This window comes from Paralichthys olivaceus, chromosome 7, assembly GCF_024713975.1.
Source record: "Paralichthys olivaceus isolate ysfri-2021 chromosome 7, ASM2471397v2, whole genome shotgun sequence".
Classification (NCBI taxonomy): domain Eukaryota; kingdom Metazoa; phylum Chordata; class Actinopteri; order Pleuronectiformes; family Paralichthyidae; genus Paralichthys; species Paralichthys olivaceus.
In genome coordinates this window covers 16,196,518-16,221,525 of record NC_091099.1, presented here as the reverse complement: position 1 = coordinate 16,221,525, position 25,008 = coordinate 16,196,518, and the positions used below count along the sequence as shown (strand labels likewise).

The 25,008-nt window shown below is 42.2% G+C and overlaps 1 protein-coding gene across 1 annotated transcript in view; it reads left to right on the top strand.

Annotated features, from left to right (window-relative positions):
* The first annotated feature begins 2,395 nt into the window (after positions 1 to 2,395).
* tspan18b (tetraspanin 18b) overlaps positions 2,396 to 25,008 on the top strand; it is a 37,669-nt gene continuing 15,056 nt past the window's right edge. Inside the window, exons 1-2 of the mRNA XM_020078169.2 lie at positions 2,396 to 2,683; positions 24,831 to 24,914. Coding sequence (XP_019933728.1) covers positions 24,912 to 24,914 — 3 coding nt within the window. The 5' untranslated portion in view covers positions 2,396 to 2,683; positions 24,831 to 24,911. The remainder of the gene's footprint in view (positions 2,684 to 24,830; positions 24,915 to 25,008) is intronic.

Genomic DNA, 25,008 nt, shown 5'->3' with positions numbered 1-25,008 from the left:
CAGGGGGATAGAAAACACTTCAGGCCTCCCTCTTGCTCCCTCTGAACCTGAAAGAAAAGCACTCCTCTTGTTTTCTGGCTGTGAGAGAGGAACACAACATGAAAAATTAACCAGGGACAAATAACAGCAATCAGCTGCCTATCTGAGAGCTGTCGCTTATCTGACGCTGCAATCGAAAAACAAAGCCAAGCTTCCTTCTCCCAAAAAAAGCAATATGCGATTTTTCCTTCCACAATAGTAATTTTACTTTGACTGCTCACTGGGAGCAGCCATTTTGTCGCATTTGATGTGCTGCAAAACTTTTTCATTACTTTCCCCACGAGTAATGACTGCAGCTCGTCTTATCAGTGTAAAAAGGAATTTGCCTTCCACCATGTGTTTTCTCTATAAAGAGAACTTTAATAGTGTTTCCCCACTGAGACTAATAAATAGCCAACCATTTTCACAGCTAAATTAAACCCTATATGTAAGTAAAGCCAATTAAAGGGCAATTGACTCCTTTCCCATTTTCTTTTTTTCTGTATCACATTCAGTGTCTCAAAAAAACTTGCAGGGCTAGTAAAGAGTAAAAAGCAATATGGAAGCATTGACTTTGTTATGTGTTTTAGCTTTTACTTCAGTCTCTTTCAAGCTGAACACTGACTGAACAATGCTCGGTAACTGCGGGAATGGAGACAGATTTGTTATGGGCGGAGGAAACAAGACTCTGTTTCCTCCATGCTGCATGTCACAGTGCTGGAAAAGGGCAGAAATTAACAATTAGCTTATGGATCAGAAAAGGAAATTGTTTTCCAACACTTGGTACTGTGAGGACCCGCTCCGAGAAGGCTTCTCCCTGCTGACATTTAAGATATTTTGTGCAATATGCTTATTTCCCTTCTTGTCAGATATATAACACTCTGATAAGTGTCAATTAAATATTAAGCAACAAACAGCAGGAAGTTATCTCAACTTACCTCAAAGACTGAAAACCTCTGCAAAGAAATAGTCCCAAGTATCACATTAAAACCATAAACTGCAACACAACATTCAGGATTTTACATGACATTTAGGTGCTTGAAGGCAGAGCTTGTTATAGTTAGACAGAGCTATGATTACTGTTTCCTCCATTCCCCGTCTGTAAAACTTACTTGTTTCTGACATGAGTGTGAAATTATCCCATTGCTTAATCCTCAGCAAGAAAGCTGAGGAGTGTATTTCTCCAAAATTGTATGCTCTTTGAATCTAAAACCCCATTTATGGCCCTGTGGTGAATTAAAGATATTAAGAAGGATTTATATTCTGTTAAATCAATTTCAGTCAGAGGGATTAACCGACACCATTCAGACACATTACCAACAAACATATAAAGACTATATAAAGATGGATGACACGACAGCTCTCCTAAAGTGCAGCCAAAGTGTCTCCATCGCCACCTAGTGGCTGGCTGCAATACAGGTCATAATGCCCGCCTCCCCCGTGTTAATGGCTGAAACATGGACCAAATGAAAGAGTAAAACTACATGTAAAATACATTTTCCTCAAAGATGGTTGCTGTCATTTTAGGTACTTCTTATCACACTGTTAACTTCACCAGTGGTTTTAATGAGTTATTTGATGCTGTAAAAATGGTGTGAAACGTCATGATTGACAGCTGATACTGACTCTCGATTGGTCGAGACTGTGTATTGGCAGGACCTCACTCCTCCCCTTATCACTATTGAGAGGACTCTGGCTCCAAATGAGCAAAATTTGTATCCAGGAAATTCTGTGGAGACACATCGTCCATCAGTCTACAGGTAAAACACATCAATTGTGCTGCACTGACTTTTATTGTTGTTACTGTTGCAAAAACTACCGGACGAATCACCACAACACTTGGTGGAAGGATATGGTTCGAGAAAGAACCCATTAAATGTTGATGGGGATCTGGATCAGGGGAGTAGCCTGGATTTTTTTCTCCCCACGTGAGAATTTCCACACTTTCATTTGATTTTGCAGAAAAATTCAGACATGTTTAGGATGTTTAGGATACTGATATTTATGAATGTGTGACATTTTGTGCAGATTTGTCAAATGTGGATTCATAAGAGGACTGGTTTAAGAGTGCACTGTAAGTTTTTTGTGAGTATGTGTTTATTTACGTGTAACATCACGGATAATAAGGGTGCCATTGATTTTTAATGGTAGCAAATAGAGAAAAAGCTCTGAAATGCTAAAGTCTCATGCACTAAGATACTAGACAGTGTCTCCCAGAGAATATGGTAAATAAATCAATGGACAAATCCCTGTTAGGCTCTGAATCTAGATGGTCATCATTTGTTGGGTTGTTGTTCTCATACTATAGAATATATTTATTTGACAATAGAGGGGGCTGGGGGGGCGTGTCTGCCCAGAGCTCCGCCCTCCGCAGCAGCTCTCAGTGAGTTCACCTCTGAGTGTTTGAATCTCAGCCTCCTCTCCTCACTGCGTGTCTCTACAAACTGCGATCGCACAGCTGCGAGCGCTGGATTTTACTGGAGGAAAACTGCAGGACACGATTCACCTCCGAGGAGACACCGTCTGCCCCGATCTGCTCCGATCTGCTCCGGAGAGGGTCTTTATTTCTTCTCACTTCTCACTTCACAGAGCCCGGGTTCCTCACACAGGCTCAAGTGAACAGCTCGACACAGCCGGAGGTCTCTGCACGGAGCTGAGCTCTGAGGTAAGAATGAGAAGAAAAGTTCAGTGTTGAAATGAAAGACGACCCGGTTTGGAAACCACTCCGTTGTTTCCCTGTCTGCCTCGTTGATCGAGCTCCATGTCGTGTTTTCTGCGCGATGCTGTTGATTCAGTTCACTTTGTTTTCCTGCAAGTTACATTTTCTCCTCAGACCAGCTCCAGACTCCACATCAGTACCATGGAGGAGAGTAAATACTGTGTTTGATTCAAGTCATTTATTCAGCTTTTGCACCATGTAGACTTGAGGTTGAAAAAGACTCTCACATACAATGAATTCACTGGTGATGGTATATGTGGTTTAAAATAAGATTAAATAATGTAAGAAAAGATAATCCTTTATTATTATTCCCACAATGGGGAAAGAACAGTCAAAAAATACACATCAGTAAAGTAATAATAAGTACATTCAAGGAAAATATATAAATATAAATGGAATAAAAATAATATGATCAGTGTAAATAGTGATACTCAATATCATGTCTCATTGACGATGTACTCAGCTCACTTTGTTGCTGCAAGTTACATTCTCTCCTCAGTCCAGCACCAGAAAACACATAAATAAGAATAGATAATGTATTTGTACAATATAATATAATGAGTCTTATTGTTATAAGTTGTTTATTTGGCTTTTGCACCATGTTGACTTGAGTTAACCTCAGGTCAAGTACTTGATTCACCCTTAAGGACTGGAAAAAGACTCGCAGACATACAGTAATTCACTGGTGATTGTAAATTTGGTTTAAGATAAGATAAGATAAAATAATAAGATAAGATCATCCTTTATTAGTCTGAACTACTCAAAGTAATAATAAGTAACTATGCAAGGAAAATATAAAAATATAATTGGAACTGAAATAATATATATAGTGTAAACAGAAAATATACATTGTGAGAGTATATAGTTGTAATGTAATCGTAGGTTATGATATGAGAAACCTGACAGCCGGGCCGATGTGTGTCAGTCTCCAAGCTGGCATCCTTCCCACGGGTCCAGCCACAGCCCAGGAGGAGGAGGAGGAGGAGGCTGTCTGCAGAGATGTGCGTGTGTGTGTGTGTGTGTGTGTGGGGTCACAAGATGGATGTCTCTGACGGTGCTACCTTTGCTGTAGGGCACAAATGCACTGTCAGTCTGCATTAATCAGAGGCGTGCATCATCCAAAAACCAGCGCACCCATAATCCTCCTGTCTGATTTCCACTGGAGCAAACGTGACACATTCAAGAGCTCCGGAGAGGAAAAAACTCAGTATGAGAAACGGAGGCCGCATGCAGCCAAGTGCTTCAGAGAGCTCAGCATGTGACTGTGTCTGAGCAAATTTAGATTTGATTTGATCAGTGAAAAGTTTTCCTGGAGAACAACAGCTAAAGAAAAGTGCATTTTTGGAGTAAAACAAAAAGTTAAGTTGCCGCTTGTGAAAAAATGTGTGGTTACAGCAACAGCTGGAAATCAGGTTATAATCAGATTTTGCCCGAGGACACTGGCTCCAAGGGACCCATTAACACACCGGTGTCCAGGTGAGCGTGCAGTGCTGGGGTTTCTTGCTCCGAGTTAGAGTCACAACCTCTCGCTCTGGCTCTCCATCTCCCTGAGGCTGCTGCAGCCTGTCAGAAAAAAGGAAGAGGAGAAAAGAATCGTATCACGCCCCAGCAGCTCGGTCGGACTGACAAATCTGCAGATCATGATTAATGACCTCACCTACTACCATACTGCTGCATCATTTAAACACTTCTCTCTCTCTTTCTCTGTGTGTGTATGTGTATGTATGTGACACCCTTTTCTATTTCTCCTAAAACTAAACGATTGAGAGATTTGGGGAGAGAGAGAGGCACACAGACTGAAAACACAGGCGTGCTTGTTCACCATGTTGTGGGTGAACATTTGGCTTGTCTAAAAAAAAGAAAAGAAAGGGAGTTAAAAAAAAAGAAACAGTAGTATTGATGCTTTGGAGCAGCTGCCAACACGAATGACTAAACTTCGCCCGAAGCCTTTCTCTCCTCGGCTTGATTCACATGAGCGCTGGGAAATAGTTTAGTTGCTCAGATACAGAAGTGATGTCCGCAGGATACGAGCACAAAATGCAAACAACAGGGTTTGCAAACCCACAGTGTAATTTATACAGAGATTAAAGGTCAGCTACGATGCATTTGTGGACGACAGTTAGGAGGGAGCATGTTTTAAGTGGATTCAAATCTGCACCGAGCCAACGTGGTATTAATTCCACCTACGGACGCAGAGCACCTGGTGTGAGACTTGCCACTGGTGATCAGTGCGCTCATTGTAATAGTGCCTCAGATAATGTGTTGCTCTAAATCACACATTCTCAGTGCCAATCAAGAAATGAACAGCAAAACGCATGAACAGGAGAGGAAGTGTGGGATAGAGTGTGTGCTTGTCTTTCTACAGTTGTGAGGGCCAACTTTGGTTCTATAGCATCATTGTGAGGACCTTCTGGCTGGTTCCCACAACTCTAAAGGGCTGTTTGAGGGTTGAAACTTGGTTTTAGATTTATCGAAAGAATTTGGTTTAGATTAAGGTTGGACATTTAACCACAGGTCCTGTTGTAGTTGGAAAACTGGGGCTGTGTGTTTTAGTCTGGACGGGCAAAAACCGAGATGTTTGGAAACGATGACCTTCACCACTGCATGCTGATTGACTGATTGGGTATTTTTGGTCATGACTTAACCTTTACTGATTCCTGAAGCCCATAATCACATGAACACCATCCAGAAGACACACTCAGCATATCCTCAGCTACCAGCGTAGACCGCAACATGTATAATCATCTGCAAGTGTTGATAACACTGTACTTTGCTAGCTGCTGATTTGCAGTTAAATTCTACATTTTACAAAGACACAACTGCTTTCATGTGCAGGCGACGAGCTGTTATTCAAGTAATTCCTCTGGACACCGGCAAACACACGTGCACAGCGTACATGAGTGATCACTAGATATACATACAGGCATGTTAGTATGGACAGGGATTAAAACTGAAACAGAGCCAAAACGCTTGTGGACAGAGAGATCGTTCTAAAACTTTATGTAGTATGGATGTAGCTTTAGTGGTGATGGTTAAAGGAATGCATTATGTCAACGAGTGTCCTCACAGCTCTAGAAAGACATGAAAGAATCTGTGTGTGTGTGTGTGTGTGTGTGTGTGTGTGTGTGTGTGTTCTTCCTCTCAGTTCTTGGCAGGGATAGACGAGTGTGAATTGCAGTGTATGGCAGCTCCTGCTGAGAGGAGCAGGGTGACTGACTTGAAGCCGTCTGCGCTGACAAAACGCAGCTCATTAAAGAGCTGAAATTAATCAATCTGCAGTTCCACATGGTTGGATGTCTCTGAAACCTGTCGCTCCTCTCGCCCCTTTTTCTTGCTTTTTTTTGGCCCTTTTTATGATCAAAGCACCTGGTTTTTCGTCTTTCGATTCATCCCGCCTCACCTCAACACACACCTTCCTGCTCACTCTTTAACGTTCTCTGTGTGATCCTATCTGACCCTCTGGTCCACCACCACCACCATCCAGCTCATCCAGCATCTGTATCTGTATCGATGGGTTCTGGGCAGCGAGGCAGAGAGAGGACGAGGCTGGGTCATCAGTCCTCACTCGCTTTCCCCTGTATCAGCCCCAGTGCAGCGGCAGCGGTCCGTAGAGAGCCCGGAACTAAATGGAGTATCTATTGGCTCAATGAGAAAATTGCTTTTTTCGATTGCTAGAGGACCCTTCATTTAATGTGTGTGATGCGGAGGCCACAGCCGGTAATGGGTTCAGCATCTTTGTTGTCAGGAGACATGAGAAAATGAAATTTGCTTTTCAGCTGGCAGAAATAATTTACTCTCGGAAAGGTGCATTTTTTTCAACAGTTGTTTAAAAGGCTTGAAGGTGTGTGTTGTTCAATTTGTGTGTGCTACATTTTGTCAGGACTGGATGTCCAAACAGTGTTATCTGATGTCTGCTGCAGACTGTTTTTTAGCTAAAGGTCGTTTCAAATCAAAACTCTGCCACATTATAAAACAGCCTAGTTTGGTGCCTGCATGAAGCTGGATTTTTAGAGCAGGGTCCATGTCTTTGTTTTGGTGTATACATTTGATCCATTAGCTTTGGTTTCTCAACAGAGCGCACTAGACTTTTGTATGACATACATATATATATATATCCGCTGTCATCATCAGTTACGTGGGCTGCGTCTACCCATATTTGACTTTATTTTTAGACGAGTGTACATTTGTCTTTGGTATGTTGTCAATTCAGTTGTTGTAATTACTAATTTTTTTGGAGATAATGAAAGAACCCGTTCACGTGGTTAATTTCATTGCCACTCATTATGGTGTCATCACTAGGAAAATGAATGTCCTTCTTGTTGAAACATTAAATTGTGGGTGGCAAAGACTAAAAGCAATCCTCTTTTTCTTCTTCTAGTTTCCTCTTATGTTCATTTGGATATGTTGGTCTGGACCGTGGTCCTGAAGCACCTTTCACACTAAACTGAATAATCAGACACTCTGGAGCAAACAAAATGGTTGTGAAAGTGGCCTTAGTTTTATGTTCAAAGGTTACGTTCAATCATAAAACCCTCTGGCTTCCTAAAAAATACGACTGCATTTTGGGTCTGTTTTCATCCCTGACGATGTGGAAGTGTTGGTGTATTGATTAAAGAAAATTGTGACAAAACGCTGTTGAAAGTCAACAAATCAATCACAACATATATGTAGCCTACGTTCACTCAATTGATTTCCACTTTATCTTCTGCTCCACTGAAGATATGTAAGAGACAAAAGCATCAAATGTGTGTGGACCGAACCTTTCTCAAATGAATGCACCAACAGACAAATGTCATATTTCCATCTCATTTTCATTAGTGCGAGGTGTTTTTGAGGATCCTCCTCTGCAGTGGTTTCATGGCCCCTGAAAGGACAATGTTTATCTCAATGCACCCGACTCCCAATATTTGCATTTCACTAGTGGATATGATGATGATATCTGGGGGGGGGGGGGGGGGGGATATAACATAATGGTAACAAATATTACAACTAATACATTTTATTGTATATAACCACTCAGTGTTTTCATCAGTTATAACATGAAGGCGTATTTATTTAATATTGTCATTGGTAATATTTCACCAGGCTCATGATCGTAAGTTATTGATATCTGCGCCCATTAACATTTTAAAGCACCTTATAAACGTTTACAACTGTCTCATCGTGAGTTACAAACTATATATTAAGTGTTTATATACTCCTAATAAATGTGTAATTTGGGTGTAAAAATAAAGTGTTACCTCAGACACTAAATCAAAACCTAAGTCATAAGAGATTATTATGTGACTCAGCGTGAACCCCTTTTATGAAGTATGAACCAGTTTTGGATCCACATTTAGTCACTTTCCTGCATGAACACATGGAGAAAATGAAGCATGATCCAGTAATATTCACATTTATGCGTTTCTTTGTCCCCTGAGTGCCTCAGTATGGGCCAGGAAGCAGAGAGTGACCTCAGTGTGGGGCAGCTGGCGGCCCCAGAGCAGGAAGCTGAGGGGCCTAAGCACGCTGACGCTTCCTTTTTATCAGGAGGAAGCAGGATGGCTGTTTGTGCTCAACCCAAGAATTCTTTGTGGTTATCTTGCATTCACCCCATTTCCCTCAATAACGGCGGCGCTGGGCAGGTAATGAGGTAAAAGGTATGTATTTGACAAGCTGGGCTCGGCAGATAGCGGGCTCTCCAGATAGGCTTGCAGCTTGGTAGGCACTTAGACGAACGTGCGCTCAGACCTGTCTGGGGTGTTCAAATCGCATCTATCTCGAAATCCCCCCTCAGCCATCACTTCCTCTGCATAATGCTTTTCACAAACTAATAAACCGTGTCACTCAGGTGTCCATTAAAGGCTGCTGTTGAGGACCTGCTGGTCATTACCCAGAGCAAGCACACTCGGCAAATCCCTGCGCCTTTGCAGAAGGTTTCTTCATCACCTTGTGCTCTTTTTATCCCCAGATGTAGTCAAAGCTCAGATAGGAGCTTAGGCCGGCCAGGAGACTGGGCCTGATAGGTGTGTGACACGGGGCTAACGTGTGGGGAGATTACCTGCCTGACTTCAGAGAAACTGGAGCACGGCTCTGATCCAGCGAGTGCTGCTGAAGTTTAAGCACTTTCCTTCCGTAAAGAGAATATCGCAGAAAAGAAAAAGGCAGAATGCAGTAGAAGAGGCGTTTGTTTGCCAGATGAACAAGCAGTTCTTTGGTTAAATTCACACAATAGTGCTGGGGTGACTCACATGAGCTCCAGTGTTGTTGGCACACTGGGCAGGAAGAAGCTGGGTGCTAATCAAGCAGCACCGGGGAGGAAGAGCTAATTTTATGGATGTGTTATTGTTTTCCATGCTCGCTGCTGGACACTGGAGCTTTTTACTGTCACTAATGTTTGGGAAATATTTTTACGTTCTATAGATAAAGACGTCTTGTGAGCCTCGCTTACTGAACTTTAATTTTTTTCTTGCTTAGCAAATTATTAAATTATTCCTGTCACAGATTTTGATTAAAACTTGATGTTCAGATTTTTTTTATCAACACAAGCAGAGGATTGTTTGTTGAATGTAAGGGGAGGATGTGTGGTGGATAAAGAGTAAAACAATTGTCTGTATTCAGTCAGAGTACACACTGTGGATTGTGTCCATGTTAAAGCTGGTATACTGTATGCTTCTGCACATGAAATAACAAGCATGGTGTCAGATTCCGAGAATGATGTCGTTGTGTCCACTTCAGCTCCAGTTTTGAACATTGATCACCATTTGTCTGATTCACGCTGCCGTAACATATTGTTGAGGTTTGAGACACGTTTATGTGAAAGCTGATGAGTCAGAAAATGTATCATTAATTTTATTTGATTAATCAACTAATTTGTTCCTCAGTAAAATGTCAAATATCAACTACAGTAGTTCTAGCTTCTCGCTCATGAGGATTTGCTGTTGTCAAATCAGGGGTAGTTGTCTTTCCATTTGAGTGGAGAAAATGAATGAACCGGTTAATTTAATTAACTTCATTGCGACTGTATAATCGATGTGGTTTTACTACCAGCATCACCAACTTCAGACGCAGTACTCAACACTAGTTCGGATGCTCCAAATCAACATCCTTGTCGTTCAAATGTCAGAGACCAAAAATGCTTCTGCTTCCTGTTCTTCTTTTATTGTTTAATGCCGTCTCAACTTCCTGCAATTGGTCTGAAATACTGTATTATCCCAAAAAGTGTTTTTTACACTGCAATTAAACCAAACCATGGTTCAGTTTGATCCGTGCTCAGACCACGTCTTTTCGTTGCACTACATTTTGATCCATTGGTCTGGGATCGTGTTCCAAGGCACCTTTCACACCTATTATTTTGGTCAGACTAAGCTGAAAATTCTGAAGGTCTGGACCAGACAAAGTAGGTGTGAAGTGCCCTTAGACTAAATGACATAAAACCCCGTGTAACACTTCTAATCTGCAGTTTGTTGTTACTTATCAGCCAATTTACACAACCATATCGATAAATCTGCAATAAGATAACATGAGTCAGTTAATCTGTTTGAATAGTGTTTAACCTTTTTACACTCCACTGTTCCACTGATAAGATAAGATGAGATAAGATAGACTTTATTCATGCCACACTGGGGAAATTTGGACATTACAGCCGCAGAAGACATTAAGATAGAGATAAATTAAATGAAAATAAGAATACAAATATGCATCTATATATATATATATAAATAAAAATGTAAACACTATACATTTGGCTGTTCTTCGGGATGGTACTGGGAATTGGGCTCAGCCCATATCTGTTTTTACAGCCTCTCCCTGTGACTCATTGGGCCTAATGCTTCTCCTGCCTCCTGACTGGCTTTTTCCTGATAGAATGGGACTCTCCCATGCTTCTGGTCTTCCTCTTTTCAATTGCTCCAACCACAACTGTGTCCCAGCTCTCGTCTGCTCCACCCCTCCTCTCCTCCTCTACTCCCAGGTTCTTCTCCTTTACTGCTCCTGCTCTTTTTATCCAAGTTGTGGAATAAGAGAACGTAGCATTACAAGAAAACCCTCATTAGTCATCTGGGCCTTTTATTATAATGTGCCCTATTTTATTCCATAGTCAGCTCTGCAGTTTTTATTTCCTCTGCCCGAGGGAGATCCGAGCCCCCGTAAATATCCTGTTTATTTTTAAACACCGGCGATGGGCAACGCAGTGTAATGCCATGTAATAATTGTTAGTGGGAAATACAAACAGTTGCTCTCACCACAAATTGATTTGGTAATTATGAGGGCATGAATGACTGTATAGTAAATGGACAGTAGGTTGTTAATGATGACCCAGATAATTATCCTTTTATAATTTTAAACAAATTAAATACATGTTTGCTCATTAACTCACGTTTAGACGATGATGATGAGACTAAGTCGGTGGTGTGGTTCCATCAGACTGACGGACACAGGGAGGGCTGTTGGTTGGTAAATATGACGTAGTCTCCTCTGCTGTCTCGGCCTCGCCAGCCATGGTTGAATTACAGAGTAACTCTAAGAGATTTATTTTTAGCGTGATTTGGGTTTGCGTCCCAATCTGCTGTCTGCAGTCACTGATAACCATACAAACCACAAATACACAAACACATATGTACGCGTACAGCCCACCCACACACACCCTGCAGCCTGGGTGCTGCTGGCTACAGGAAATTGGGTTATTTTATATTTACTGTATATGAATCTCGTATCTGCTGGAATCTAGGCTAAACATTTTTAGTCGACTCGTAAACATGGCACAGAAAACCCCTTAACTAAGCAGAGATTTCTTTATTTGAACTTGGAAGAGAATGTTGTAGTAGACTTAACTGGGCTAATGTAATTCTTCTTCTTCATATCTGGTCATGCGGATATGTATTCAAACATAAAGCCAGTGAGGGTGAGTACTTTTTAAAAAGCTGCAGACTTTTTCTTTTCCGCTCGACCGGCTGCTGTTTGCCGTCTTTTGAAGCCCACACACCTTGTCCACAGCTCTGCTCCCTGCTGCTCCTCTGGGATAACAACAAACCGTTAGCTTCCCTCCCACAGGGCAGGTTTCTCCACACATCTCTTAGACACACGCTCCTTGTCAGCCTCCACAGCATCAGGGGGACAGATCAGTGTTTGATTAAAAAGAAAACAGAAATCCACAGCGGGTTCCAGCCTCTACCTGGGGAAACTTGGGGGAAGGGCCCAGCTAATGATCTCTCTCCTGTCAGGATCACAAGCCTCTGAGAGGGACGCTGGTGATTCACTTCATCTCAATATTCTTAGATATTATTAACCAGTAGCAGAGATTTAAGGACTTTTAGGCCTTACATACAATGGGCATGCAGGTGCATAAACACGAAAGCTTGCTGGACACAGGAATTCTCACGAATTGCTCAAAGATGACCTTGTTTCCCGAGTATATCAACAGTTGTATCATTGTAAAATGCAGAATTCAACTGCATTCGACTGTTATTTTATTCCAGAAAGGGGTCATGTGACAGGAGCCTGACGAATCAGCAAAGGCCACATTGTGACTGAAAAGACACAATCAGCAAGAACTTGTTAGTGTCTATGTCGTCGTTTCCAAACATCTGAGTTTCTCTCCGTCCAGACTAAAACTAAAATGGGGCCAGCAACGCTTCCTATTTTCTCAGTTTTAGTGGCTTTAAAACTCCAGAGTAGTGTGGACACCAGGCGTATCCATAGCAGAGTTGATGCGTTTTCAAATGAAAACGTAGTAGTTTGGTTGTAGCTGTAGTACAAGCTGAGTTTATTTATCTCACCTGAGGTATATAAAGTCCTCTGGTGTGCTTTTTGCAGCATTTCCCAGTGTTTCTCCTGTTGTTGTTCTGTTTATTGCCCCCACTCACACCATAATGGGTCATGATGTGGTTGAAAACTGAAGCAGTAAAGGGTGCTGGACTGTGGCTCACAGTGCAGCAATAAAGCCATTTGCGGTCATTCAAGCGACCCAACATCCTTAAGCCGTCCAGCCCAGTTTCTGTGAGGTTTCAGCGACGGTTGATGGTTTAATGATGAATTTACTTGTCTGAAACGGCCTCTGCATGTCCGACTAAATAATTGGCTTTTAACAGCACATCAAATGTACATGTTTTAGATGGTTACTTCGAGTCCTTGTGGGGGAAAACAATTAGACGGCAAAGATGGAGCGCCTTGCTGTCTCATGATTTTTTGATGCCGTTCTATGAAATTTTCAGCTCACTGCCACTTTAAAAGCGTGCTCCTCGAGACAGCAACTCATGGGTCACTGCACTAAAACTCGGCCTCTGTCCTTTGGGCAAAGAGTTGGTCAATACCAGGCGACGTGTTGTGGCCACAAGCTTCCATTACTGTGAAAGGGAATGTGCTGCTTAATAAAGGATCAACGTCCACATGGAGTATGGTTTTCTGTGGAGTGAATAATAAAAATAGATCTTCTTTTTGAGTTAAAGAGCTATTTATCTTCACTAATAGTTATGAGGATAAACACATGCACACCATGAAGCATAATTCCCTCTTTCCTAATCTTTACCTCCCTGCATCTCCGTCCCTTTGAAGCTTAGGGGAAAAGGAGAATCCACTGCACATGGAGAGCGAGCCACTGTTTAACCATTTGAAGTATGTTAGATATTTTTATGGAAATGTCTTTCAGTACAAACGTCTCTAACGGTAGATTCCAGGGATCACCTCTGCATGTGTTTTTCAGCGATAGCGCAGATTCAGCAGGTGTTTTCCAGTGTGTTGCTGCAGTGTTCACCGATTTAAGTGCTAAAAAAAAAGAGAACAAACGCTCGGAGGGATTTAATTTCTGTGATGGCTTCCCACTGATTTGTTACATGCTCCACAACAGGACGACAGGACGGTGCAAGCAAAGTCGTCCGACCCAGCCCTGACCACCTGAGTGTGATGCTCAAAACTGTGTGTTTGAGCACAGAACAGACAACTGAGGCATTTCTCCAAGAGTTTGCACCCTGGAGAAAACCCCGGGCCCAGATCATCTTTCCCGATAACGCTTGGCAGGAGTCAGATCCCATGAGAAACGCTTCGAACAACCAGTGCTGAAGCCAAAGTAATTTTGTGGATCTCTCTGAAAGTCCCTGGACCTGTAGAGGTTATTTTGGTTTCATCTGTCAACCATAGAGTAAAAAAAACCATCCATCATTCATCCAACTGGTAGCTCCAAACTGGTGCTTTAACTAGACAAATGACGAGTCGGGATGTTACACAGATAAACAAGCTTTTAGATGATTTGTATTCTCAGTCAGTAACCGGACATGATCTCATTTGATCTCACCGCATAAAAATGATGCACAAGAAACATTGGAGGAGGAGAAAGCCAATGATGTGAGCAATTACCAAAACCACTTCTGCTTATCTCTGCAGGCAGTTTGGAATTGGACAAGCTGTGTTTTTTTTCCTTTATGTAATAGGGAACAGATGTCCAACCTTTTCAAACTCAAAACATCTCTGGGTAAGCTTTCCGTAGATCTGCCACATCTAGAGTAAACCCACCCCCACCTCACCCGCTCACCCACCCCTGATATTCCAGTCTGTACTGTGAACTTTCGAACCCCCCCCCTTTTAATATTTGGCTGCCGCTGTGTGTGTGTATATTTATTCTTGTTACTTTTGGCCCGAACCAACGCACTGTTGTGTTTCCAAGAAGCTTGAGAATTTGCAGACAGCTGGAGTTTTTGAAGTTAAGAAACAAAAACCATTTAATGCCTCCTACTGTAACTCTGCGGCTCATTATATTGAATATCTGCTGTAATCTCCTCCTGCTTTGTTCACATCTTCACCATTTGATGGCTGGTATCAACACAAGTCTCGCTCCATGAAAATGAATGAGCTACATTCTTCCTTTGTTGTGGAGGCTTGTACATTATTTGTGATTTGGTCTGCATTTTTTTGTAAAGCTCAAATCTCTTTAAACTCCTGAATAAATTCTGGGTTTTGCATTGTCTTCCTTTAACAACCTACAACATTAGTCTGTTAACAGAGTCTGTTAAAAAGAGCTTCTTTGGCTACCTCGACAAATGATCAGCACTTGGTCACACACAGTGGTGGTGCTGCAGCTCACAGGACTGCTGTACATCCGTCTCAAAAGCAGTTTCCAGACATGAATTCCAGAAAACGTACAGACCCAATTGTTTGGATGTTCTCCAGACTTTTTTATTCAGAAAGCAACAGGAGATTCTCCAAGTCACAAAAACAGGAAAATCTTCAGGTCATTTGGTTGAGCGATGGTGCCTGGGCAGAGCAGGCAGGATATGATGTATGAATTCCACGACGGAGATCACAGGTTTTTGTTTACAGAACAATGGAGTCACTGGAGTCAGACCTTATCACCAAAAGCTCTTGAATCTCATTTTCTTTTTCAAGTTGACATTTTCTTTGGGGTCTACGTGTCTGATTCCTCTTTTTCATCCTGAGATATCTGTATTCATTTAGTTTTTTTTCAATTTTGTGTCTGTGATGTGCTAAACATCTTTTACTAACAAGTATATGCAGATTTATGTAACCACCAGAATGATAGACTCCTTTACTATTGCCAGTAAAGGAGTCTATCTACCCCAGTTCTTCATGTTCAACATAGCGAACATGCAAAAAACTGAGAAGCTCATACCTCGCTGTCTTGCCAAATTAGCACGATCAACCGGATGTATCATTTCCATGACTGTTGATCATCTTCTACAGAATCATTTGACCAGAGTGAATTTTGACCGTATCCATTCCCATAGCAGACAAAAGCCAGATGTTAGTGGGTGTTAGTGGGTTTGTGACCAGTGGAAAAGGGGCTTTACAAACATCATCAAAGTGCCCACCCACTCGCTTGAATCCTCCAGATAATATGCTAGTATATTCTCACATCAGCTCACTTGGACATTCTCTGGAGTTTTCACTTGGAAGCTGACAGGAAAAGTTCCTTATAATGTCCACAGCAACTGACTCAGACCTTTACGTTCTCACCTACAGCCCCTCTGGATAGTTTCAGGAGATTATTCAGGGTTCAGTGCATGTCTGAAAGCAGCTCAAGTGGAACATGTATTATAGTTTTTTTTATTTGTACTTTAAACTCAAATAGAGCAGTAATGTGTTTCACTCTTAGCATCCTGCAGCGGTGGTCACTACACTGGTCCTGTTACAGAAGTGGAGAGCACTAAATGGGCTGTTTATTTGTAACTGTTAGGCTGCGGTTGGCCGATGGAGGTATGCTATCCCCACCAAATCTGCAGTACACGCTTGGGCGCATTACTCACAATTTCATCACTGTACCCAATTAATACTCAAGATGCATCAGGAGCATCTGCTCGAGGAATACACTTATCATCACTTCCCTGGAGTTGAGCAAAATTCAAAGTAAGCTCTACCGTCATTGCTATTCTGAACTTGTTATCTGCATGTGCCCCATGAGCAGGTTCACCGAGACCCGTCTGCATTACAATTGCGACCGTCCTCATACTTTTTGGTTTTTGAGACTTAAATCAAAACCAATAATTTTAGATAGGTCTGACCTCACCGTGCTGCCTGACCACAGCCACCCCCACACAATTGTCTCGGATCCATCATGTTTTGTGGTGTAAACCTATTGACTTGTGTTTCTTTGGGGACTTAATCTTGGACAGCCTCCAAGCAGTTCAGTTTCCATCCTCTCCCCATCTTTCCTCTGTCTCCCATAAATCAAAGTGATGTAATTGCATAAATTCCCTTTCCCACAGCTTGGGCCTGAAGGCAGAGTGTTCTCAGAGAGAGAGTGTTTCAGTGAGGCCGGATAACCTTATCCCCCCGATTCCCACAACTGCCCGCCTTGTGAAAGTTTTATTTTAGCCTTTAAATATCAGAGTTACTGTCACCGGCGACGTGTCGATGTTTTATGCATTCTACTTCCGAGCAGCAGAGGCTGTGGAAGTTAACTTTCTCACAGCTGGTACTGACTGTTTACATCTGGCTATTCACTCTAAGCTCAGCAGATTAAATCTCATTTCTCTGAGTGCTTTTTGTGTTGAGCCAAGCATGATTTCTCCTGACGTCTCCCGGCTTGCAGCTCCCTCAGCCATTCGCAGGAATGTTCCTTAAAGCGCACTCCTACATTTTCACGAGATTGCACTGTGGAAAATGTCCAACCCCCTTTTTCCACATTTCAGTCCCTCTTGGCTTTCTCTTGAGACTCACTCAGAAGCAGAAAGAAATATCTTTCAACTCTTAGTCCAGGCAGTAACAAGTTTAGAGTGATCCAGTGTGGAAAGGTGTGTTTCCTGTTGTTTTTTTGGTGTGGGCAGAACTCAAACAGCTGAGAATTTGTCTGTATCCTGGTTTCATCTTCCGCCGCTGCAGTAATCCTCCTGCCATCTGTCACGCCCTGCTCTGCCGAGGAACACCAGTGATAAAAACCATGTTTTTGCACCTAATGCAGAAACACATTTTCAGGCTCTGTGGCCATTAGCGCGAGCTGCTTGATGCGAGAGACAAAAAGCATGAGTCATTTTCACTGCTTCCTCCCTCCTTGTGATGTTGTGCGGTTGTCACAGCTTGTTACCTGCTATCACCACAGCCACCACATACAGGCGGACGCAGATGAAGCATTTAGAGGGATATGGGGTTCTTTGGCACATGTGGAGCTTTACGAGGAGGTCCCCGTCCTAGAGGGCCTGTGGGTGGAGGAAATGATCCAGATGCAAAGCTTCTGGCTCTCGTAACCCAGTGGGACACCTGCCCTGCTGCTCCCGTATACAGCCCCCTACCAAATCCACAAAGAAAGAGGCTAACGTGGCCCTACATGGGAGAACGCTGTTATACAAGCTGTTGCCTTCTGATTTTCTATGCAGCTTGTGCAATATTTGTGTCTTGGCTTTCATTCTCTGTAACAGAGTTCTGCTTTCCATCTCAATGGAGCATGATTACCACTAAGCTCAAGTCAAACAAGGTTTTCACGCTCAAATAGTTTGTTGCCTCAGTTGCTTCTGAGTTCACGGGAATGTAAACTCACATTAAGGACAAAGTCATTACTTAACGTTAATAGTTCTGAAATGAACACATGTAACAATATAAAACTTGTTCTGTGCTCCCAGTAGGGGTTTACTGGATTAAGAAAACCTTAATTTGATTTGATCCAGTTTGCGATAAACTGGATCTGTTAAACATGTGCTCATTCTGTAGACTGTTGAGGTAAGTACTACTATCATCCATGTTATTGTAGTTATAGCTGCACACATCATTACCTGAGTGTGTAGGTGGAAACAAACACAGCGCTAATCACCTTTTATTTACGTTGCATAATGTTGCATTTGTTTTCATTAGGGGGAAATTAGACTGACCTTATAAGTAATTTATTTTAGCCTGTGCATAATCGTCTGTATAAGATCAAAACATTATTATCTCATTAATTTCAAGGTCTCTGAACAGTCAAATGTAAATTTAAATAGATTTTTGATTTGATGTGACATTGATTCTTGTGTTATTCAGCTCTAAGTGTGACAGTTCAAAAAATATTATTTAATATTTATCTCCGATCTTCTAACTCCCTTCATAGTGTCGAAATCATCAAGAATATAAGGTACATTGAGCCAGTCACTTATAGGAAGCCCTAAACACGAGTAAATTATGCATATACTACATGTAGCGTAGGCTTTTTGTGTCGACAGCAGTGGTATATACGAACCATAAAGTTTACAATTGCTGCAGAAAAATCAAGCAGAAGGGTCAGAGATTTTAAGAGATATATTATGAAACCAGTGGACATTGCTATTGTTGATAAAATAGCACCAGATATAAACTGAGCAGCACTCCAGCCATCTTTCTTCATATTTGTTTACCTTTGTGTGGTATGAGCCACATGTTTGTGCTCATAAACTAAATAAGTTTATATGTTGTTCAGCCTTTTCAGTGCTGTGTTTGAACATAGTAGAAAACAACAATTCTTTGTCTCAAAAAAAATGTTAAAAATAAAATATATATATATATTTTTCTACTGGAATAAGTCAGTCACAGATATTTGCCATTATCATGTTGAGTTTCAGACCGGTGTCAGTGTGTGAATGTAGTCTTGAGTGTTTACGGCTGTGGTTAGAAAGGTATGCAGTGATAACCATCAGCAATTGGAACCAGACCCACTGGGCCTCAGAGTTTGGGCTGAACCAATGTTGTAACTACCTGGCAGAACTCCCAGAGTTGCTTTGACTATATTTTCTTTATTAGAAATTATAATATAATTATACATATTATTTTAATATATAATAATCCACGTTGCACTTTTTTTGTTTGTTTTCTGTTTTGTACAGACAGTTGTTATGTAGCATTGGAGCGAGGTTGAAATTAACAAAAGCAAAACTCAAAAAACAATCTCAAAGGCCTAATTTTAATTTTGAGAATAATTTACGTTGAGCCCCACTGTGCAAAGACTGTTTTCACTTCTTGAGCATCTTCTGCATTAAGACGTTTACCACATTGTTTTTAGCAAATTATACGGCTTCATGAATCTGAATCAGGCAGCAGGGTCAAGGTGAGGGCACAGAACACATCCTCCCAAATGTTCCAGATAAAGACTTTGTGCTAATGATCAGAGCTAAAGTGTTCTTTGCTACAGAATCTGATTTCCACAAATATACAAAACAAGCCGCTGCTCTGTGGTATTTTCGTAAAATGAGGCCTAAAAATGGTTAACAGATGTGTTCCAAACACATGTTAAAGTGGCTGGTTTGACTTATAGGACAACAGTGGCCACATATTTCTATATTCAATGTCCTGTGGAAAATATTATACAGGATACCATATGTTTTAGTGCAGCATGCCACTGATCCCAAGTATTCAAGGTGCAGTAACATGCTATAACTGCCCTACTTTGGTAAACAAACTAGAGCTGCTCTCAGACGTGCACTGAACTCTGGACATTTTCTTGAAAGGTTTTGGGAGGGGCTGCATGTGAGAACACAATTTTTGTTTTATAGATTTTTTTTTTTTCTGTCAGCCCCCCTGGTAACATTGTCCAGGAATTGTGAGTGAGCCCATGTGAGAATACTGCGAGACAATGTTGTGTTTCTTATGGAAACAAAATTGGAAAAAAGAGAGAATATCTCAGGATGAAAAAGGGGTCAGGCATGTAAAAACATCAATATCCTAGAACTTTTGTCAACAAGATTCAAGATTCAAAGATTTTTATTGTCAAATACACGGGGCCAACTCCAGTGTCAGTGTGTGAATTCCAGAGTTAAATGTATACGTCATGTCCTGCGGCCTGCACACTCTGCCCAGATGCAAACCCAAATTTTATTGTGAACAATCTGCTGCTGCGTTCTTCAGATGAAAGACAATCTCCAGAAAATGTCCAGACAATTGGGATTTTCCAGTGTTCTTGCCTGAAAATGAATTAGGAGTTTCCTTTTGTTAAGACAAAGTGGACTAGAGATCAGTTTTTACGTGTGTGCAGATTGGCTAACAATTTGTCATTAATTGATTTGTTATGTGTTGTGCACTTGTAATGTTTCTCTTATTGCGTGTAAATGCTCTCCTTCATCCAGAGGCCATAGGACTCTATACCAACGTACTTGTTGTGCTCACTGCCTGGATCTTCATCTCAATTCCTCTCTGAGTTGGAGGCTCTGTGAGCTGTACACTGCACAATTCTCAAGCTTTACTGGGCTTTAGGATTTAACTGGGATGGAAATGGTTATCATGCTGCGGCTGATCAGCTTGTTGGTCCTGAAGGTGGGGGAATCGGCGAACAAACTTGGGAGAGTTTAACAGCCCCAGCCCCCTCTGTGTGTGTAGTAATGAACTCTTACCTTGGCTTGGAAGGCTGCTCTGCTGGTATCCTCACTGTGTTTTTGTAACCCTCGCTAAAAAAGCCTTGCTCTTAATTGTGTCCCGTGGGGCCCTTGAGCTCTCAGTATTCACAGCCTTTCCTGTCCCTCGCACTGATCCTCCCCCTCTCCCAACCTTAGCCCCATCATCCCAATTCGACAGGTCTTTCCTCTTTAATCGCTCGACTTCAAAGCTGCATTGTGATGCCCCCCGGGCCCCTGGCTCCTCTGAGACAGGGGGCTAGCCTTGGGGTCCTGGGAAGTGGAGGGAAAGTATGGGTGTAAAAGGCAGTTAGTCAGTTTAGACAGGCATGAGTTAAAAAAAAATAACAACAAGTAGTTTTGTTTCTGTTTTACGTAAAGGTGTCACCAGTGAGATGTGGGTGTTGTGTAATTATAGAAGCCGACTGCAGATGTTTCACAGAGTCGGTGTATGCCGACACTTTGCTCTGCTCTTTGATGTCAACATGTTTGCAGAAGTGAGAGACGCAGGGCTGCTGTCTGAGGAACCTGCTGCACAGAGACGAGGCCTGGCTAATGTTTACCTCCGATTTACCAAGGTGGTGGACAGTGTCAGCTTTCATCAGCATCACAGTAGCACCCATCCAACACATTTCCTGGGGCTGCATTCTTATCAGGGGTCCATTTAGCCCGAAACATTTAACACAGAGAAAATAGGGGACAGCGTAATGAGTTCAATCTGCATTTTTTAGCTGGAATAATTGTGTATTTCAAATGAGCGAATACGCTCTCGTCAGAGCGCACCTACTGTAGCCTGCAGAACAAAGAACACTGTGGCTTCGCTGTGACCAGAGAGAGGAGGGTTGAGTGATTAGTTGTGCGATGCCCTCTGATCAGAGCAGGGATTGTTTCTCCATCGTGGTAGTTTATCTTTATCTCTGATGGTTGACTCACACTGGGAGATCAATAAATCCAAATGGGATTTGGCAATAATTCTGCCGCAGCATTGCCCTCATTAAAGCGGACGCTCTGGAGATATATGGCAGCTGGCAATTGCCCTCGTTCTCATTTTTATAATATTAGAACTTGATGTATATGGACTCTGTCAGCTGCTGGCTAGAGATCAAAGAGCAGCGCTGACATCCAGAGCTGTAGATTTTTCCTTTTATTAAGTGTGTTTATGTCTGATTCAGAGCTTTAAAGGCCTCATAGGTTGTGCTCTGTAAATATTGAGTTGCCTCTAAAACTCAGAGGTTTGCTTCCGTCAACGCTGTGAGAAATTGAGGTCACACCCAGCTGCGAGATGTAGATGGAGGAATTGTCACTTCCTCCCTCATTTCCTGTCCCCAGAGGAAGTGTCGCCGTTCAGACCACCTGCTGTTGTGTGACCTCTGACATTACGGCCAAGGTTGCCCGCCTGATCAGCAGGATGAGGTGGCTTATGGAACACAAACGAAGTCCTATAGCAAATAGTACACATTTCAAAAAGTAAACCTGCTCTTTCGATAAAAGGAAAAAGTGTTAAAGCTGTCATGAATGGACACAGACGAAGGCGAGGAGAAACGCTCACAGTGACAGAGGAGGCAAGATACAATAATCTTAGAAATGGTGGTAGCACAAGCAGTCTTGCTTTCAGACATGTACTGAACTTCCTGAAATTTTCCAAAGGAGCTGTATGTGAGAACGCAAATGTCAGTTGCTCTGTACATTTTCCTGAGCTTTTCCTGACAAATTCCTTGTAAAACGTCAGAGTGGGCTCATGTGAGAATATAGCAGGATAATGTCCTGAAAAATCGTAGCAAGTGAGTGGGAGTGTTGATGATGTTTCCACTGGAAAAAAAGAATACAAATATCTCCAGATGCCATACACATAGAAGATGCAGATGAAGTTGTCAAAAGACGTTAAAAATTGTTGTGTGCTATTAACGAAAACGTGACTTCAGTAGCACAATTAATACCTCATTTCCTGCCCCTGCATGCTCTACCCAGACGCCACCTCTCACCTGAATGCTGCGGATATTTTCCCGTTGTTGCGAACGCGTCTGACAGAGAAAATCTCCTACTGCATTCTTCATAAGTGAAAGGCAAAGTCAGGAAAATGTAAGTCAAGAGTTCACGTCTGAAAACAGCTTGACTGAAAGTAAAGTTTTGCATTAAGAAGCTGAAGAGGACCTGGAGTTTCCAAACTAAAATGGGGCTGGTAGTGTTTCCAAAGTTCTCAATTTTAGGTGTTGGAAAACTCCAGAGTAGTGTGGACTGCAAAGGTAAACATAACAACAGGGATGCATTTTTAAATTAAACAAATGGATGAATCCACTTATTCAACAGGAACCTCTGTTGGAGTGTACTGGCGCCTTTAATACCTCTCATTGCTTTATGGCTGCTGCAGTTTCCTTTGCTATCTCTGTTGTGAATTGAACTGAACATCCTGTTAGTAGAAGGGCATCATTTGTAATGAGCTACTCTCTTGCCTAGTGGATGGATGTTAGTGATGCAATAATATTGTCAGATCCTGAAATATCAGCAGAGGCTAATCATTGAGAGACTGCATTGATGTTTAAATTGCCTACAATGCTTGTGAGCTTAAATGTCAATGACATGTTGGCGAGAGAGATTTATTTAAAAGCCGAAGCCGCTGAGTGGATATGGATGAAACCTTTTCTCTAGTGTTCAGTCGCTCCCCCGCTTTGTTGGACCCTCAGTGGCCTGGCCTTTCTAGTCCCCCCTCGAGGGTTTCTCCTATTGTTGTGCCTTCTCAGCCGTCGGTGCTGATGTCTCTCCTCACCCCCATAACTGATTCAATGAGGCTGTGCAATCCTATTGGCGCTCTGCTTTTCCCGTGAAAAGAGCTCCATGGAAACCAAAAAATAATGCAGACCCTCAGCACTGTTGCTCTTCGCTGGTTAAAAGCTCTCTAAACAGCGATTCAGGAGAGTCACATCTGCAACAGGCTTCAGGATAAAATGTGACCACTTTGCTGCTCAGTACGAGATCACAGATATGATGATAATGCTGCTGTTGTTCTATCTCTGACACCAAATTAAAAGCAGCTGCAGTCTTGTATTTCTCTGGGATATGTTTGCTATAGGCCATATGGAGAATGGGTATAGTAAATGACTTCTTCACTGAACTGCACATCGTTTCGCTCGCCATGCATGTGCAGCCACTGTGGAGATGCTATTGATTCCCTGCACATGTTCTCTGCAGTGTCTGAATTCAAGGCTTTGTGATAAGGGAGTGTATCATTCCAGTGCATCTCTCCACTTCTCAGATTTTTTTTTTCCAGTTTCCTCACTCGGACTTTGATTGCCTTTCCTCTAGATATAATCAGCGCTGTGTATTCTGTGTGGGGGAGGGAGGGTGTGCAGCTACCACTGTCAGTCAGGCTCTTGATCCCAGTGAATCTGATGTCTGCTGGCAATATGGTGTGTCGGCGGGATGACGCGGGCGGCTCCATCAGCCAGAATACTCCAGAGACATTCTCCATCCCCGGCAGAGAAAAACCTGCCTGTATTTTGCCATGTTTCGTGGCAGGAGCTGCATATTGTTCATGCCTCCGTAGACAGCCCTCGCCACATTTTGATGCCGTGGCTGACGGTGCCAGAGCTTTGAAACCGGCTCCAAAGTATTGTCAGTCAAAGCTGATCTGCTGACTATTTTTGCACGTAGAGGCTGAAATACCAGCGGTTTAATTGCCCGCTATTGCGACGTGGCTATTTTCAGCTGTAAAGCCACTAGTGGACAAACAGTTCAGAAAAAAAAGTTTTAAGGCTTTTATGCTTATTAGACACCCTCGGTTGGAGATGTATAATACAGGCCAGTAAGTATGGTAAGAAAGCAAGGGAGTCTACTTCATGTGAATAATGCATGAGTTCAGATGCTCATCAAGGTCACGTCAGAAACTGTATGAGGAGGCCGGTGTGTTGCAGCTTCTAATGATAATTATCTGTGTGTTAAGGGACACACATTCTTTAAACTGTCTTTAGGTTTAACATCATACCTGCAGAACAAGGGCGAGTGAAGGCGATGCATTTTTTTCTTTATTCAGTCCTTGTGCATTTTGCCTTCCAGCTGAGAAGTGAAATATTCACACAGATAAAACACTGTTGCAGTCTTATATTAGCTCACTGCTGGGAGCGAGCGCTTCATGCATAATAAATGGCAACTCTGTCATTTTAAATGTCCTACAATTTTATTTTCTGTGTTTTTTCTCGCTCCCACTCTTATCCTGCTTAAATGAATTACTCATGCCATCACAAATCTGCCACCTCTCTCTCTCCTTGCCGGTGCCTCACTGTTTTTCTTAATCTCATTAGCTTGGTCCTGACCTCTGCTTCTTCTTCCCTTGTGCTTCTGTCCAACAGCCCATGAAAACAGGAGAGGAGAGAAAACAGAGAGAAGTCATCGGCTCCGTCTGAACAAAGGGGAGACACAAGCAGATACACATGGTATGTTATTTCATCCACGACTGAAGCACACGTGGCCTCGGATAAAAAAAAAGAAATTTTATCTGCAGCACATATTCCTCTGTGAAACATATTT